The sequence below is a fragment of the Rhopilema esculentum genome, chromosome 9, assembly GCF_057945365.1.
Source record: "Rhopilema esculentum isolate cy_ngs chromosome 9, ASM5794536v1, whole genome shotgun sequence".
Classification (NCBI taxonomy): domain Eukaryota; kingdom Metazoa; phylum Cnidaria; class Scyphozoa; order Rhizostomeae; family Rhizostomatidae; genus Rhopilema; species Rhopilema esculentum.
The window spans coordinates 1,238,926-1,257,135 of record NC_142823.1 but is presented as its reverse complement, the minus strand read 5'-3'; the positions used below and the strand labels follow the sequence as shown (position 1 = coordinate 1,257,135).

Here is an 18,210-nt window from a genome sequence, read left to right as displayed (position 1 = left end):
AGGATGGTTTGACAAAATCGTTCAAGTCACGCAGCTGAATATATATTAGAGAGAAGGGGATGTTTGAATTTGCCACAGAAAACTGACTTTAATTTTCCAAGACTGTGGCGAGGATTTTAACTTTTGTTCTACTAGATGTTTGATAAACCACTTAATGGGGTGGTGCTCCTTATTTTCCTGTGCCTCCTTGACAAAGTCAAACCGAAAGCCATTCGCCTCTTCAATAACTGCAACCTCACCAAGTCTTTTCAGCCTCTTTCCTGTCAGTGCTGTGCTGCTGATCACGCAATTTTTGTAGACTTTACCATGATTTCTGCTCTCAGGAGATCAGTAACATGTAGCCAGTTCTCTGAGACATTACATTGGCAAAGCAAGACACCAGTGCTCACCCTTTCCAAGTCTCTTTGCCAAACACACGAACTCAACTATTGATGTCAACAAATTGCTTATATCTTAGCAACTTTACTTAATCTATTTGCCAGGTTGCTGCTCTCTACAATTCACCAGAGTATTGGCTTGGTTACAGAAGATTGTCACGTATAACTACAACAGATGTTAATGGTGAGAATCAATGAGAATTAATAATTAAGAAAAAAGACTGACAGTATGTGGTCCGGTCTTTCTTAAGCAGAAAGTTGTCTTATATTCACTTCCAGTCAAACATTCTACCGAGATAAATTAAAAGGAAAGAGTCAATCGTCCATTGCCTTTCTGTCAAGGAAAAATTTCCTAAATTGACAACTCTGAAAAAAGCATAAGCGTACGGCAGAATTTTCACAGGGGGGGCGGTAGGATTTTTGCCCGAGTACAGAGGCATGCATATATTTATGAGCCTGTTGGTGATAAGGAACTTGACATAGGAATATTTACATTACGATTTCTTTTTCACCGAAATATCTAAAGTAAAAATAGTCAGTTGAGAGTTGAGCAATCATTTGCGGATAATTTTTGAAAATTTGCCCGACTGACATGGTTTTTCGAAAAACGAAAACCCCAGCCCCCCCCCCGGCCCGTACGCTTATGGTAAGAAGAGTTACCACAGCCTGGACTAGGTTGGACTGGGGTTGTCTTGGAAGAAATGGGGTCAACTGGCAGTAGAATTGGCAGGGTTGGGGTCAACTGGGGTTAGAATGGGGTTATTCACCTCTATTTTTGTCCTTTGGGCTGGCAACGCTCCCTTCACATCATTATACTGGTTTGCTAGGGATGAAAGACAGATATTTAAGTAGCCTTGTCATTGCTATTTGTGATCCCAATTTTACTGAAAATTTCAAATTCTTACAAAGCTAAATTCTATAAGATACTTCAAATTTGTTATTCTTTACCTTGTATTTTGTTATCTATGTGACAGGGAGAAGTTTCACCACTGCAAAAGAATTATTGCAAGCAGTTGTTAACGGTCAGGTGAAAGGTGCTTTGCTAGAAGCCAACGAAGCGTCCACGTTGCTGGATTTTATTTCTGCAAATGGCCTACGAGTTATCAAACAAATAGAAACGAACAAAGGAATTGGTATGCTGTTGTCTGGTGAAATGACTGGACTGCATGCAGATATAAGGACGTATGTTAAGAATAATCAGGATATGATTAGCAACCTCTTGAAGAATGGAACCGTGGAGCTTGAGGTAGGCGTTTTGAAACATTATCTTAACTTGTAACTAGCATTTTGTTTATCTACCATTTTGTTTATCTACCATTTTGTTTATCTACCATTTTGTTTATCTACCATTTTGTTTATCTACCATTTTGTTTATCTACCATTTTGTTTATCTATCATTTTGTTTATCTACTATTTTGTTAATCTACTATTTTGTTTATCTACCATTTTGTTTATCTACCATTTTGTTTATTTACCATTTTGTTTATTTACCATTTTGTTTATCTACCATTTTGTTTATCTACCATTTTGTTTATCTATCATTTTGTTTATCTACTATTTTGTTAATCTACTATTTTGTTTATCTAACATTTTTTCTAAATAAATTACGTTCATATGTTAGAAATTGCCAAGAGATGAGAAACAGACTTTTGAAGAATGGAACAGTGTGAAAAGTTTTTCGAAACAGAGCTGTGTTGTATATTTTTGTTGGGAGACGAAAGAGATAAGTTTGACAATAGTTAACAGTTAGTTTCCAAATTCAACTTCTACGCTTCTATATAACTTCAAGACATAACTCTTTTTGATCAGGACGAATATCAAATGGGCCTAGCCAAGTTAATCTTTGCTCATCTGCAATAGGCTTTTAGGCTGAAACATTTCCAAGAACTCAACATTTCTGGACACCACGAGAAACTTGCACTTACTAGTCATCAAAGACCAACACTACCTGCTTCCTGAGTTGCAATTCATAAAGTTATCAGGTACGAGGATGTTATTGTTCATGATTTCTTGTGTTCCTTTTAATGAAAGCACAACAAAATCCATCTTATAGATAAAGAGCCAAGCATCACGAAGCCACAGTGTTACTCGACTGTTTGACTCCAAATCAGCCTTGTTTCAGTTATCGTTGAAGTTCACGTTGATAATCTTTGGAGTTTTATTCATATTTGGCCTACTTTGGCAGTTTTGCCTTCGATCCGGAATCAAAAGGCTGAAAAGAGTCTACCCAAAGACGAAAGAAGACGTAATTCGAGGTGAGATAAGTCTTGTAATTAAAACCAATCAACACAACAGCTTATGTCCTTCAATGACCAAACAACTGCAATAACAGATTTTTGTGTCATTTGAATGATCTTAGGACCGAATATCAAGCGATCGTATTGGTTAGGGACTGGAGAGGGTAGCCTTGTAAACGCCAAGGCCTAGACAAGAAAGTTGTATCTAAAGAGCAACAATGTCATGTCTTTGGGGGCCAGAAACCGTACAGCTTCAACGCGGCTTGATCTTAATAAAACAACTTGAATATACAATCTTAATATTTTGAAATGTGAAAATTATGAAAAAGGTATCTATTCTATTCTGTTTCTTTCGTGAACCTAAAATATAACGATGCTTATTATCATATTGTCGGTTCAAAATTATATTGATTGAATTTGATGTTTTTAGTCTAAAAAGACCTGATTGATTGGACGCTTGTCTGAATTAATGGAGTTGATACGACGTCTCTTGGTCTGCAAAGTTGCTTTCGAAACATTGAAGTTGATTCTATCAACATGTTCATTTGCTGTAAGACATCTTAAATTCTACTTGCTTTTTCACACAGAACGTTACTTCAAGGCAACAAACGAACTTTGCGATGATGTTGAGAAGTTTGTGACAAGTTACAAGAAAAGAGTTGAAGATCTTTTCGAAAGCCAAATGCGGGAACGCTTTCAACTTGTTATCAAGCACAGTAAAACGACACCCTATGGGCCAAAGGGATGGATAAGATATAGAACACTAAACACACGACATATCCTATCCGAGATCATTGCCCAGGAAATTATAAATGAAAACGTGATGCAAATTCAGCGTAGACAAAGAAGAGCACCCAATACAAAGAAGAGAGAAATGACGATTGCGGATTGTGATGATGAAGTGACAAATGTGACACCTATTGGCCTAATGGAAGCTGAAACAAAGTTGTAGCTGCTTAGTTTTTAAAGCTCAATGTTTCACTAGATACCTTATGTCAAGGTTACTGTACTGTTCTTTCAGGTTTTGTACATAAACTAATGATGTCTGTTGTTGCAATATATACGCATTTCACTTTACTATTAAATAATAACAGCGATACTTCGAGTCAAATCGTATGTCTGTTCATTGCTAACTGCAAGAGTTGCCCTTGCCAAGGATGCCCCGTGCAAGGGATGCCCCGTGCAAGGGATGCCCCCTGCAAGGGATGCCCCCGGCAGGGGTTGCCCCTGTCACGCATTCGAACTTTTTTATTTGAATGCCAAACGCTTTGTTCCATTGTCATGTTAATGTGTGTGGCTTTTAGTGTGGCTGGTGAAATCAAAAATGGAGGAGTAATTTAACCGAGCGATTTTAGAATAGCCCCAAAAAGACAAGAATACTGGTAACCTCTACCTAAACAGGAATATTTGCACCTCTGCATGACAGGAAAGCAATTTTTTATGAATAGATTGGCTTATGCAGAAGAATCTTCTCTCGTAGCAGTCATCATAGATTTCTCAGCAGTTTCTAATCTGGTCATCGATAGATCTCTTAAAAGCCAGTATTGATAAAATCAGTCTAGACGCTACCAGCAGAACTGCAACGGACCAGAATGTTTGGATGTATTTTTTCCTTTATTGGTTTCTATCTAAAGGTTTCTATCTCTCTGGGGCCTTAAAACCAGTAATTTTGATATGATGTTTGTGTAATATTTTGATTTCAAGAAGTATATACAATTTAGGATATTTCTTCTTTTGGAAAATCGTGAAGAAACTGTGTTTGCAGTTAAAAAGTTTTCATTTTTATGTTGAACATTAGTGATTAAAGAGATTAAAACTTAGCATTAATAGCAACAAAACAGCTGAAAATTGATGGTTCCGCCATGCTTGGAAAAATCTCTTTTTAGTTTCCATAATTTTGCCTTCTACTTATCATAATCAGATCACACATCTTATACCCTCAATCACTAACTGCTTCTACTAGTTTCTCTTACTCAATTTCAGTATTTTGTATTCCTTTCAGTATGCATCTAAAAGTATCGTTTACCAGACCTGTAATTTTAAAAGAGTTTACCATACCATCTTTCCAACTATTTAGTCTACTTATTTACAAAAATGACCGATTTCTACATGCAAAAGGCTTCATTTGTTGGAATCATTCAATAAAGTGATCAAATTTCAATCATTTCAATTAAAAAGCTGAACACAATTGTTTCGTAAGAGAAAATGTTTGATCGCTTTCTTGTAGTACCCGTGCAAAGAAAATTTTTGGTCAATGTTACATGAACACACGATATGAAATCAATCGTCAATTCAAGTGTGCACGAGTAGGAAAAAAATCATTAGCAGACGCTTGTAACATTTGACGTAAAGTTTGTGTTGAGAATTTGGAAACATAAATGTTACTTGTATCTACCATTTTGTTTATGTACAATTTTGTTACAATACACACTAGGTGTGTATGGTAGGCATAGAGAAAATATCACCAACAGACTTTGTCACAATGAAAATGTAATGTTTGAAGAAAGTGTTTGGAAACAATAGTGCCTATGTACCATTTTGTTTCTAAATGCAGTAAGTTTGTGTAATAGAAATAGCTAAAATATCATTAATAGAAATTGGAAAAATGGAAACGTGATGTTTGAAGAAAGTGTTTGGAAACAATAGTGCCTATGTACCATTTTGTTTCTAAATGCAGTAAGTTGATATGATAGAAATAGCGAAGATATTTTTAACAGACTTTGTAAAATTGAAAATGTAGTGTTTCAAGTTAAGTGTTTAGAAACACGAATCAGAACTGATTCTTGTATCTACCATTTTGTTTATGCACAATTTTGTTTCTAAACACATTACGTGCGCATCAAAGAAGTCACAAGATTACAATTATTGATGTAATTATTGGGCAGTATATCAGCCGATCTGAGTTTTTTTAGAATAATCTAATTAGGAATTCTTTAACAACACTCTTTTATATTTCGAGCATACATTTTATATAGCATATATATTTTAGGCATACTTGTCCTGTTCTATGATGGTCTGATGAATGTTTGAAAGTTCTTGTGATTAGGATCTCGAAGTGTTTGGACGCCTGTTCTTGTCCTTCTTACGGGCATGTTTGCTTGACATCTATGCCTGTCAGTTCTATAATTTTAACTTGTCTGGTTATGGAGTTTAAGCTACCAACATGAATGGCATCTGTGTGTTGCAAATTGTCAATCAATATTAATAAGAACAGCCAATCAACCATTCGACTTCTAGCCTTGCATGATTTACAATCTTCTATCAAGGAATATCCTTGTTGCATTTTCCCTTCTCAAAGCTAAACGTACTCATCATTCAAAAGCTGTTTTAGCATCTATGATCGCTTACCATGAAAGCAGAAAGAGTATAAGATGTTTGTTGATGCTTGACCACGTGTGCAGCATCAAGTGTCCTTTCTACCTGTATATTTACACATCTTCTGATTGTCCCTCTAAAGGCTGATTTCCAATAGGCGAATTCTTTCGCGCGAATCGAATTTTTGCCAATGTGAGCATGCCTGGTGTCATGTTCTCAGATTTCGCAGCGAAAAAATTCGATTCGCAGAAAGTAGATCACGGTCCTACTCTATCGCTACGAATATTTATTCGATTCGCGCGAAAGAATTCGCCTAGTGGAAATCGGCCTTTATAGCGCTTCTTGCTGACGTATTTCGTTACCTGCAAACGCTTTCACTTGCCTCCTCTCTAAGTATCCGCCCAGCATATGGCTGAAAGTGATTATTAGAATAATGCAACCAGTGGCATTGGCGGCGATCATGGAAAGTGCCGATTCTGTGATGGCATGAGAGGTATTAACCCAAAGGAGTGTAGGAATGAAAATCGCAACCAGGCAACTTGCGACACCGCTGAAACTGCATAACGCAATGGCTTTTACGCGAACTGCGCTGAACCTGCGAGCTTTGTTGGCATAAAATGCTATAAGAATTAGGAACAACTGGCAATGAACAATCTGAAAAATAAAGCTTTTGATGCCTGACTTGCACGTGACAAGGATGTTTGACCTCGAGCTTGTGAAATGAAATTGAATCTCAAGTGGTCTTGCAATTAGCCATATGATGCTGAGAAGAAATTTCGCAGCAATGAGACTAGCACAAGATACGATTTTCGATTTCAAGGATCTGATGACGAAACTTTGATGACCTCTGTGCCTTGATATTGATAGCTGATTGATGTGGTAAGCATCAACGAGCAGAATCGATAGGCTTGATGATATTGCGAAGGAGAATAGCAGGTATTCTAAATTACAAGCCGACATTGAGGGTTTTCTGAGTGCAACAACTGAGCACACGAAATTGAATACACAACTAATCAGAGCAAAAGTATCAAGGCAAAGGGTATTGAAAGCAAAACCAAGTTGCTTGTAGAGGATGAAACAATAGTACAACAATGCTGCAGCAAGAAATGTACCGACAGTGGATAACACAAGCACTGCAGTGCCATGGCTACTGTTTAGGCCATAATGGGTCATTGGTATTTCAACACAGCCATCTTTGTTCGTGTTTGGGTTCTGCGACCATTGACATGGAATGCAACTGTTGTTGACGACAATATTCAAAGCAGGACATGGCTTGCATGATACGCAGCAATTAGGACGAAATATGTCCTTCATCCGAACTTCACCTGCTTTGCAAGGAAGTGTACATGAAGATATTGGCACTATGTGTGTGTCCCCGTCCTTCCACTTGATCGCCTGGTTGGAGATTTTGAATTCTGTTTTGTTCAAATCAACGCGCTTCCATGTCCCTACTCTTTGATAAGATCTTCCATCAAAGTTGAGAATCTCCAACTCACTGTCGACAGATCTATCATCAAGAAAATCAGAGGAGAAAGGAAATTCCGGACAGCTAACCTTTTTTTTAAGTAAAGTTTTGTATATATCGAATCTTGGATAGTAATTGGAGGGGAAATTGTTTCTTCTAACGCATTCTTTAAGATCGAGGCCACTTTTACCCTTGCAGTATTTCATAAAAATGACTTGTCTTAGAATACAAGCGTAGTTATGTACTGCGGTAATAACAGTCTTTGATAAGGTGTGATTAAGTTGAAATCCTGCCCCTCTAAGCGATTCTTTGCCCGTGCACTTCGGATAGGAAATTTTCCCAACATTCCTAGCCCCTGGATCACATTTGAACACATCTCGCCAGAATTCTAGAAACCATGTATAATTCGCTGTTCTCGGTGTTAAACGCACGAAATAGTCTTCGAAATCCGTTACTCTCATGTTGCTGTAGCTCAGTATTAAAGACCCTTTGGCAGTTTCCTCCAAGCCAGAAAAGAAGCTAAAACCTGGTGTCCATGCTGTACTGGAAACCAATGTGATATTGCCAGCACGTCTTCCAGCTCTTCTGATGCCGTGAAGTAACGCCGAAGTGTCTTCAATCGTTGTAAAAAGTACTACTACAGTGGCGGTTGGGCTTGCGTACAACTTCTTAATGACGCTATCAATATAATCCTCCCTCACCTTTCGGGGCAGTAAGTTTCTCGTTCTCACGCAGATGCCTCGCTTAGCCATTTCTTCTAGCAAAATTTCCATACCGCGTTGACCATAGTTCCCCCTTGAGTACACAGCAGAGACATATGTCCAATTAAAGTGTTGCAACAAGTCTCCAATAGCAGCTGACTGATAGGTATCCGGGGGTATCGTACGATAAAAATTGTCGTACACAACCTGGTCTGCCAAATCTACGCTTGTAGCAGCATAGCTAATGACGGGAAAACCCAGGCCGGTCAAAACAGGAGCTGCCAAGAGTGCTGCATCTGAGGATGCTGGTCCGACTACTCCTAAGTCGTTAAAACTAGGGTAGTATCGGAACCACATATCACGCTTTATCCGGTTTAAGTTATTGCAAGTGTCAACAAGTTGGTAGCCGATCTTGGCACCGAACAGGAGCGATTCGTTTCGGTTTATCGAATCAATTGCGAACCGCATTGCTTCCATCAATGCAAGTCCTCTGGCAGGATCAATTTTTCCGCATCCGGTTTCTGAGGATGAATTTAAAAAATGAACCGAAAAGTACCCGGTTAGAAAGTATCCTGGCTCGTCGTACTCTTCGTAGATGAGTTCATGAATGTTGTTAACTGCAAAATGACAATAAAGTTACTCAAATACACTATAACTACACACCCAGAAAAAGAGGTTTGGATACCGCAAAATAGGGAGGCTACAAAAGGCAAATCAAGCATTTTTCTAGATGCTGTTGAATGTGGAGCCAAGAAAAATTAGCTGTTTCATAGCTGAGACCTGCAAAATAAGTTGATAAATAAAACAGATATAAAAACCACACCGAAGCCACACCTGATCTTTAAAAACAGTTTCAGAGCGCAGCTTTCTTGCCAGAAGAAAGAGACACACTTTTAGTTTCGCTGATCAAAATAACATATGTTCATAGGCAGGAAAAGGAAGAAATACGTTACTTATAACAAGGGCCGTCGCTAGCTTTTGTGCTCAAGGGAGGTGGATGAGCCATCCGTTATTTGCCGACAAGTTTGGAAATTTGCCGACCAATCACCCCTAGATGGCAAAAAGCTCGTTGCTTTTGCAATGGAATTTTTTTCAGGTGTCACACTCCTCACGCTCCCCATAGCGACGACCCTACTGTTAGTGCTTACATCGTTCTTTGATGCTGTATCCACACACAAACACGTTGAGAATCACAAAGACGGTTTGAAGCTTCATCTCTCGTTACAGACTACCATGAACGTTTGGCACTCAGATTCGATGCACAGTTTTCACAGCTGATTGCCCTTAAGACGATTGCTAACGATGCACACAGGCAGATATTGATTTCTTCTCTGAAGTATTGACCTTGACACCTGCTGCTTTCTTCTTTTTTGAGCAAACCAGATATTATCTGATTGAGAACGAAACAACCCAAGCCAACACGAACGCAAGACTTTCTAGCAAAACGTTAATTGGAAGCACACCCAAAACATTTATTTAGTGTAAACGAAACTTAGAAATCAGCTTTAACACCGAAAACGATCTTTGCATCTCTTAACAAGTTTAACTCAATACAATCAAGTTGAATTTAAAAATTATCGAATTTTGTTTCAAAGCCAAATAAAATTTTAACATAGAAGATGAAGGCTTGTTTTGTTATGCCATTGTTTTTGTTCAGGATTTCATTTAGAAGAAATAAAAGTGACCAAGTACTTTTTTGCAACAGGAACCGGTGAAAATAATAAAAGGAATTTTTTAATCGAAATCTCTCGTCAACTTTAAAGTGTACATGCTAAAAGGATAATTGTCCCAAAAACTTGTATAAATTCTTCAAAGGGGAACTTAGCATCACATTGGCTTTACTGCCCTCAAGAGTTTATCGCAACAAATTCGTTGCTTTAGGGAGAAAAAGGTGTTTGAATAAAAGTTCAAGTGGTCGCATCTATTTAGTGTAAACGAAATTGGAATTAATGGGGGCTAGACTAAGCGAGGAGACTTCAAATGCATATAAAATGAAATTTGACAAGTTTAAAGAAAGGCACACTTTTTATAAGCAAAATTTGCTGATTTCAGTGATAAATGTTGAGGTGACTTTTTTCTTGCTGAACCATCTAAAAATTTAGCTTGAATATTCAAATTTCACGTTTTTGACTGTGACAAAGCGCGTGTTATCTGTGACGTCACAAAGTTTGCAAACACAGAAACAGTTGGCGCTTAGTACACTAAGTAGAATGGAGTTCGTTATTGGAACTACTGTTAAAATAGCCAAAAGGGAGCAATTTAAAATCAGGGTCCATATCCAATCATTTTTAGCGCACCAGAATGTCCTTTTTTGCAAAGTTTCATACTGTACTCCCAAAGTACGACTGAAATACGATAATACCGTCTTTTAAGGTCTGGGGCAAAGTACCCTAGTCCAAAAATAAAACAAGGGGGCAATTTTCATATGGGGTCTATTTCCTATCATATTCTGCGTATCAGATTGCCACTTATTGCAAAGTTTCCTGCTATTGTACCTACTTTCATCAGAGATATCAAAATAACGTTGTCAGTGGAGTCATGCGATAAAGCACCCTATTCTACAAATTGCCCAAGAGGGCAACTTTTAGTCGGGGTCTATGTCCTATCTTTTTCAGCATATCAAACTGTCCTATATTGCAAAGTTTCGTGTTGTAGTACTAAATCACCACTGAAATGCGATAACACCATCTTTAAAGTTTCTGGAGCAAAGTACCCCAAACTATAAAATAGAAAAAGGGGACAATTTTCATTTAGGGTATCAAACTGCCCTCTGTTGTAGGGTTTCGTGCTATTGTACCTACTTTTATAAGATATATTGTAATAACGCCATTAGGGGCTTTGGGAAAAGAACCCCGGTCTAAAAATAGCCAAAAGGGGACAATTTTCAGTTAGGGTATCAAACTGCCCTCTGTTGTAGAGTTTCGTGCTATTGTACCTACCTTTATATGATATATTGTAATAACGCCATTAGGGGCTTTGGGAAAAGAACCCCGGTCGAAAAATAGCCAAAAGGGGCAATTTTCAGTTAGGGTATCAAACTGCCCTCTGTTGTAGAGTTTCGTGCTATTGTACCTACCTTTATAAGATATATTGTAATAACGCCATTAGGGGCTTTGGGAAAAGAACCCCGGTCTAAAAATAGCCAAAAGGGGCAATTTTCAGTTGGGTTTCATATACTATTTTTTCAGCGTATCAAGCTGCCCCTCTTTGCAAAATTTCATGCTGGTATCACAATTCGCACCATTGTTTGACTAACATTCCTGACTAAGTCGTATAGTGTGATTACTGTGAAGATAGAACCTACTGCATACTTTGTGACGTCACTGATTCTTATGCTTAATTTCTCTCACTCATTGTTTTTAAAGCCCCCAAAACAAACTTTCCTGTGCAAATTTTCGAATTCATTTTCGTTTTATATTGCAAGAACATGTAGAAGTCTCAATTTCTTTCAAATGTGTGAAATGTCATTTCATGGGCACTTTAAGTAATTAGGAAGGGCTCAGGATCAGGGTTGTTCGTCCAAGCATGAAGAAAAGCAGACAGCGGAAGAAGATGTTTCTTAGATTTGGTTTCGAAATAAAATATGACAATTTTTAGTTTATTTTGTTAATCTTGGATTTAAAGTACTAAGAGATCCATAGGGTGTTTTCAAAGTTTTGTTTACACTAGATGAATTCTATGGGTCTGCTTTTAATTAACATTAGGCTAGAAATTATATGGAAGCAATTTTACCGCTTCCCTTTGTTAATAATACAAAAAATTCTTATTTGCTTAAGAAGAAAGAAAAGAGCATGCAAGTGTTTCTAAAGAATCAGAAATTTTCTTTTTCATTCATGATAAATGTCTTGATGAATGAATTTATCTCGGTGTTCTATTTTGCTCAAAGCAAATTCTTTACAATTTTTCATTTGTCAACCAATCGACTTGTCAACCAATATGAACTTTTGTAAACCAATCTTCTCTGAAGCAAGGTTGAGGAAATGTAATTTCTAGGTATAAGAGAGTTTAGCATTGCAAAATAGTAGAGTATATTTAGTGCTGGTTTTTCATCAGACATTCTCTCAAGATTTTTTGTCATTACGGCATAACAGGCTTACCTATACTATGGAAATTGAGGAGTACCACGCAGGTATAACACAAAATAATAATTCTCTTTCCTTAATTATTTTGCTTAGAAATCATCTTGAAAGTAAAATTCCTTCGGATTTCCATTCACGTCATTCTCAAGGCCAGTAAGTAGAATTCAACCAAATTATACAAAGGTATCTGAAAACTACTTATTCGCAATATTTTGTTTGAATATTAAACGACCGTGTGTTATCCATTCCTTTGACCAAATAACAAAGTACAAGCACCTGGTAAAAATTAATTTGTGCTAATCAAAGTCTGTTTGTCTTGGTCAAGCACAAAGTAAATAAAAAACATAAATTTCTTTTGCATTCTGAGAGAAAATCAGCCATATCCGTGATTGTTTGACTTTCTTGTTTTCATGAGGATTTCATTGTTTTCATGGAGAAAACCAGCCATACCTACATCAGTTTAGATTGTAATTGAAAAAAGGTTGCCTATTTGCCTTGAAAGATATTCATCGGATCTACAAGAACAGAACGATGATTTCACTGATTTTTACGCAAGTAGGCATGTTCGTGGTGTTTGCTCAGTTGGTCAAGCAATTTGAGCCCGTTAAGTAAGTCCAGAGTTTGTTTACTTGGGAAATTTCATAAATTTATGCTACATTTATAAGTCATATCTCTGCAGCTTGTCTGACTTCAGATTTTCTACCAGCCTTTCGTCTTTGAGCTGCCAAGAGATGAGCTTGTGAACTTCTTTATCAAAAGGTGAGTTTCGTATCTCACTAATATCTGCTTATGAAAATCTGGAGGCCAAGCTTGAAAAGGTATTTGCTGTAATTTCATACTAGATTCCAAATTGGATTAGTCACTCATATTTAAATGTTGCCACAGAAGAATTAGCTAGGCTAGAGTAAAACACACGTAAAAAACGATACGTTTTTTATTCTTTATGGATTTCTTAATTGACTTCATCATGTTTGGCTTAGTGTCTTGTCACTTAAAATGAAAATCTGTTGAATCTAGTGGAATAGAATATTGAAAATTATGTGCTGGCAGAAAAAATCCTTCTACATACTTCTACATTCTTACTTTCTACAGAAGATCGCGATATTTATGTCCCCTTGATAAGAATTGCTACTTGACGAGCTTCTAAAGAATACACACTGATTTGCTGAACTTCCAGATCAGATTGACAGAAGATGAGGTCACGTTTTTATATTGTGGTGTTTACATTGCTGAAATTTGCCGGTGAGTTTACAGAATGATATAAAAAAGATTTTGCTACAATCCCTTTGTTAAACATGCTTTTGTGTTTCCTTCCTTCAAATCAAACCTTTTCGAAAGAAATAAAAAATGAACATTTATGAAAATCGAAGCTGAAGGTCCACGTCATCCGTTAATGTTGCGAATTGACTTTTGGTAATAATTGTAGGATGCAGGCTTGTATTGTATAAAACTCTTATCCCAAAATCTGAAAAGATGAGCCTAATGATTGTATCTCTGGGAACTCTTCTTTCCTACCACTGGGTGCTAGGATTTTAACCATGGGTATGACCGTGACAACAACCTGCTTGAAGATTTAAGAGACTCTTTGCTACTACAAGGAAGCATTTGGATGCTCTTATTACTCAAAATATAAAATTAGTTTAGAAAATCGATAGTAAGATTCATTTATACGTTCGCAAGGAGTTTCCATTTTCCTTTTATTCCGAGACGTAACTTTAGGCTCTTTTAGGAAGTTAGCATCATCTCCTTTTATCGCGATTCAAAGCAACTAACGTTTCAACAACTAAACTGTTTTGTTTATCAGATTTGATGTTCGAGACTGCAGGAGCAGGTGATAGTTACTATGACATTTGGATTGGTGGATATCTGGACATTCATCGCTATGACAAAACCAAATATGGTGGATGTGGCGAGCTGAATGAACACTCATTTTACTATAAAGAAGCTATAAAATATGCTGTTCGCACAATCAACGAGAATAAGAGTATTTTGCAAGGGATTCCTTTTTACACGAAGATTTTTTACAATTGTGGGACGGTAAAAGGGATCATTTCTGCTATGAATCAGCTTTCATATCACCGTATAATGGGGTCAATTGGGCCTATGCAGTCAGACATTGCAGTTTTCACGTCTCCTAAAGCAGCTGCTTTTAACCAACTTACAATCAGCCACGCAGCAACAACAATTGAGTTTAATGACAGGGATAGATATGGGACATTTTTTCGGACAGGACCATCTGAGGAGGATGAAGTCCTTGCTATTATTGATATCATACGTCATTTCAATTGGACTTATGTATCGGTGGTTAATTCTTACGGATACAACGGGCTAGAAAGCTCTGAGCTGTTTGTTTCTAAATTGAAAGGTATATGTATAGCAACCCAAGTGGCACTTCCGAGAAAACCGACAAGAGAGCACTACGAGAATGCGATATCAAAACTACTTGCTAATGAAAAGGCCACTGTAGTCGTAATACTGTCAAGCGAAGAAGACACGAGGCTGCTGTTGCATGTAGCTGAGGCTGATCATCGGGCTAGATTGCAGTTGACTTGGATATCAGGTACGAAGTTCATGGCGTATAAGGGGTTTGTTAGTGGTATTGAGCAAGCGGCGAAAGGAGCCCTAATGCTCAGTTACTCGAATATGACGATGCCAGATTTTGATGCATATGTAGACAGGCACGCTGAGAATTATTCGCGCCGTTTCTGGCTGAGTGAGTTGATGTCAAAAGTGCTTAACTGCTCGTTAAGTGCTAACGCTGCTCGTTCGAAAGGAATGAGATTATGTTCTGGAAAAGAGAAGCTGGAACATGGTTTAAGTCACAGATATCGTTTTGTTCCAACAAAGGCTGTCATTTCTGCAGTTCAAACCATTGCCTGCGGTGTGCGGAAGTACCTTGAAAAGCATTGCTTTCCAAAGAATCTCACCACTACAGCTTGCAAAACATTGCTATTGCAGTTCGGAATGAAAGACCCACGATTTGATATTCTTCGATTCTTTCAGAACCAAAGCACGACATGCGGATTGCTCCCTCATTCAGTAAACTTTGACAGACATGGCAGTGTTCCTAGGCCATTTGATATTGTGAATTTTGACGGCAGAGAGTTTCAGAAGGTCGGGCAATGGCAAAGAAGGCATGGCACAAATGCAGGCTTCATAAAGGTTTATACCAGGCCGGCTATTCAATGGAGTTCTTCGAATATGACAACAGTTTCTAGGTGTTCATCTCCATGTAAACTGAACGAAATTAAGACTGCAGATATGCTCCATCCTCAGTGCTGCTTCTCGTGTAAGCCATGCAGTAATAACAGTATTATCACAAATAACAGCTGCGTTCAATGCCTCTACCACCAGAAAGCCAACGACCAAAGAGATCAATGCATGGACCTCCCTATTCTTTCTTTAAGCTACGCCAATACGCTTCCTGTCATCATTATTACTGGCATGACACTCGGCTTACTTCTTACAACTTTCGTATTTACTTCTTTTATTAAGAATATCAACAATCAGGTCGTCAAGGCATCAAGCAGAGAGATATCTTTCGTAATTCTGACTTCGTTCTATGCATTGTTTGGTACGTCGATCTTGTTTATCATGGAGCCTACATTTGCGACGTGTGCACTTCGCCGGATTATCGTCGGTTTGGGCCTTACGACATGTTACGGTGCATTAATGCTCAAAACCAACAGAATCTATCGCATTTTCGAGGCAGCAAAATTAGCCCGAACGCCTATTCTAGTTAGCACAAAATCGCAAATAACAATCTGTTTGCTGTTCCTGGGTCTGCAAGTCTTGCTCAGCACTGCTTGGATACTGGCCGATCCACCTTTGGTGATGCCTACCCGATCTCCAGATGGAGATCATGTGTTTCTCACGTGCAAATCAAACCGGTTTAATTTCCTGCTGAACCTGCTTCCGTGCTCCATCTTCATGCTCCAATGCACATTTTACGCCTACAAAACCAGAAGATTCCCGGAGAATTTTAACGAAGCTTCAAGCATTGGCATCACGATGTACGCCAATTGCTTGATGTGGGTCTCATTTGTTTCAGTTAAACTATGGCTCGATTCCCATAACAGGGAAATTCAAGAGTCAGAGTTAGTCGTTGGGATTTTCTGTAACGCTGTTAGTACAGTCAACGCTGCTGGACTTTTTGGGCCTAAATTGACACGGATATTCTTTGGTCAGAGAGAAACCGTGCCGGTGAGGTTCTTCCTATCATCCCAAGTGAGCACTGTTTCTACTGCGGTTACAGGAATTTAAACAAAGATTGCAAGATTATGATTCTGCAAAATTTAGTACAACAAACGTTGCTTGGTGCCGTATAAAAGCTTTGGGCCCAAATAACGCCTGGTACCCAAGTAACACCTGGTACCTATGTAGCGCCTGGTACCCCAGTAACGCTGGTACCAAAGTAGCGCCTTGTACCTAAGTAGCGCCTTGTACGCAAGTAGCACCTTGTACCAAAGTAGCGCCTTGTACCTAAGTAGCGCCTTGTACGCAAGTAGCACCTGGTACCTAAGTAGCGCCTGGTACCCCAGTAACGCTGGTACCAAAGTAGCGCCTTGTACCAAAGTAGCGCCTTGTACCAAAGTAGCGCCTTGTACCTAAGTAGCGCCTTGTACGCAAGTAGCACCTGGTACCTAAGTAGCGCCTGGTAACCCAGTAACGCTGGTACCCAAGTAGCGCCTTGTACCTAAGTAGCACTTGGTACCCAAGTAACACAAAGTAATGCTTGATGCTTGGCATTGAAGTAAAGAAGTAACGGTTAACAATGTTCCACTAATACAAATCCAATATTACCGCTTCTAAAAGCGAATGATGGTCAGAAATCATTTTCGCATTAGCCAACCTTTGGAAGAGCTTAGATAAGGAATCTAAAACAGCATGGCACCTTTTCTTGGTACCTGCAAAATGCTGTCAATAAAGAATTTCAAGTACGCAGCCACTCTTTCCTTTTAAACTTGTTTAAGACTTATAGTGTACTTCATTTAGTTATAATTTCCTTTTTACTACATTTCTTCTTTTAACATGTCAGTTTCAAAAGCATTACCACTTACTGAAATATTTATAAAGATTGTAAAATTAATATATTGCAAATATTTGGTTATTAAATACCGTTTAGCCTGGTTTGTGAGAGAAAGATTGATACAAATGCCCTTCAAATAACTGCCATCTGATGGCATTAGAATTGCTCCAGCTCTATAGTTCATTTCGATAGTTTGATTTTCTTCTTTATATTGCCAAGTTATATTATATTTTGGTGGTCCTGGTCGAGCAGCCTTATAGCCTTATATGCGAATGTCTTCTTTGCAGCTATTAAAGATCGTGTAGGATCTTATGGTAACAATATCTTACATTTGCCTCTTTTTGCATAAATGGTTGTACCTTATTGCTTTTGTCTTTAATCAGGAAAGTAACAATTCAGCCAACGCAGACTAATTCGAACTCGTGTAATTGAAAGTTTTACTAATTTGAACAAAATTCGCAGGTCCATTAAAAAGAAAAATCTATGATTCGAATCTTTGTAGATGGAACGTAATGTAAATGGAAGGCAATCCAGTCGTACTGAATTTTCCACATGTTTTGAGGTAACAAAAGTGAATACTCAATGACGTTATGAATAAATCAAATTATTAGCTAAGGAATCAGATTCTGTTGCAGTTCACGCTAATTTTCATTACTAAGTCATATCAAAGAACAATTATTTTTTATATACCCTTAGCAAAAAAGTCCATCTATTCTCTCCATATTCAATTGTTATCAAAGACAAGGTTTTTACATCAGAAAGCCGCAGAATCAAATTTTGAAACATAACTTCTGTTCGATTCAATCTACATTGATATTATTCAATATAACCTACAATATACATTGATACCTACTAACTAACTAACAATATATATATATTTCAATTTGTATTCTCTGTAGATAAAATTTCTCTATTTATGCGTATTTTACAGCTAAAAGTTATAGATAATCTAGATTTGAGCAACCTGTATATTGCTTTACAGTGAAATGCAATTTTCTTTAACTTCA

General features: G+C 37.8%; 3 protein-coding genes across 7 annotated transcripts in view; 2 read left to right on the top strand and 1 right to left on the bottom strand.

The window, feature by feature from the left end:
* LOC135688847 (uncharacterized) overlaps positions 1–3,781 on the top strand; it is a 30,297-nt gene extending 26,516 nt beyond the window's left edge. Inside the window, exons 28-31 of the mRNA XM_065205880.2 lie at positions 483–561; positions 1,352–1,623; positions 2,431–2,632; positions 3,202–3,781. Coding sequence (XP_065061952.2) covers positions 483–561; positions 1,352–1,623; positions 2,431–2,632; positions 3,202–3,566 — 918 coding nt within the window. The 3' untranslated portion in view covers positions 3,567–3,781. The remainder of the gene's footprint in view (positions 1–482; positions 562–1,351; positions 1,624–2,430; positions 2,633–3,201) is intronic.
* A 580-nt stretch (positions 3,782–4,361) lies between these two features.
* Positions 4,362–9,739, bottom strand: LOC135689119 (metabotropic glutamate receptor 2). The gene is made up of 2 exons (XM_065206241.2): positions 9,244–9,739; positions 4,362–8,712 (listed from the first exon to the last, which is right to left on the bottom strand). The coding sequence occupies exons 1-2, from the start codon at positions 9,308–9,310 to the stop codon at positions 6,260–6,262; spliced, it is 2,520 nt and encodes an 839-aa protein (XP_065062313.2). The 5' UTR covers positions 9,311–9,739; the 3' UTR covers positions 4,362–6,259.
* Positions 9,740–12,528: 2,789 nt separating this feature from the next.
* Positions 12,529–17,908, top strand: LOC135689220 (metabotropic glutamate receptor 4-like). 5 transcript variants are annotated; one of them, XM_089109959.1, is made up of 3 exons: positions 12,529–12,782; positions 13,352–13,416; positions 13,979–17,908. In XM_089109959.1, the coding sequence occupies exons 2-3, from the start codon at positions 13,368–13,370 to the stop codon at positions 16,435–16,437; spliced, it is 2,508 nt and encodes an 835-aa protein (XP_088966085.1). In that variant the 5' UTR covers positions 12,529–12,782; positions 13,352–13,367; the 3' UTR covers positions 16,438–17,908. The 5 variants fall into 5 exon arrangements, with proteins under 5 accessions (XP_088966085.1, XP_088966082.1, XP_088966083.1 ...); XM_089109956.1 differs by having other exon boundaries at positions 13,267–13,416; XM_089109957.1 differs by having other exon boundaries at positions 12,529–12,933.
* The last annotated feature ends 302 nt before the right edge of the window (positions 17,909–18,210 follow it).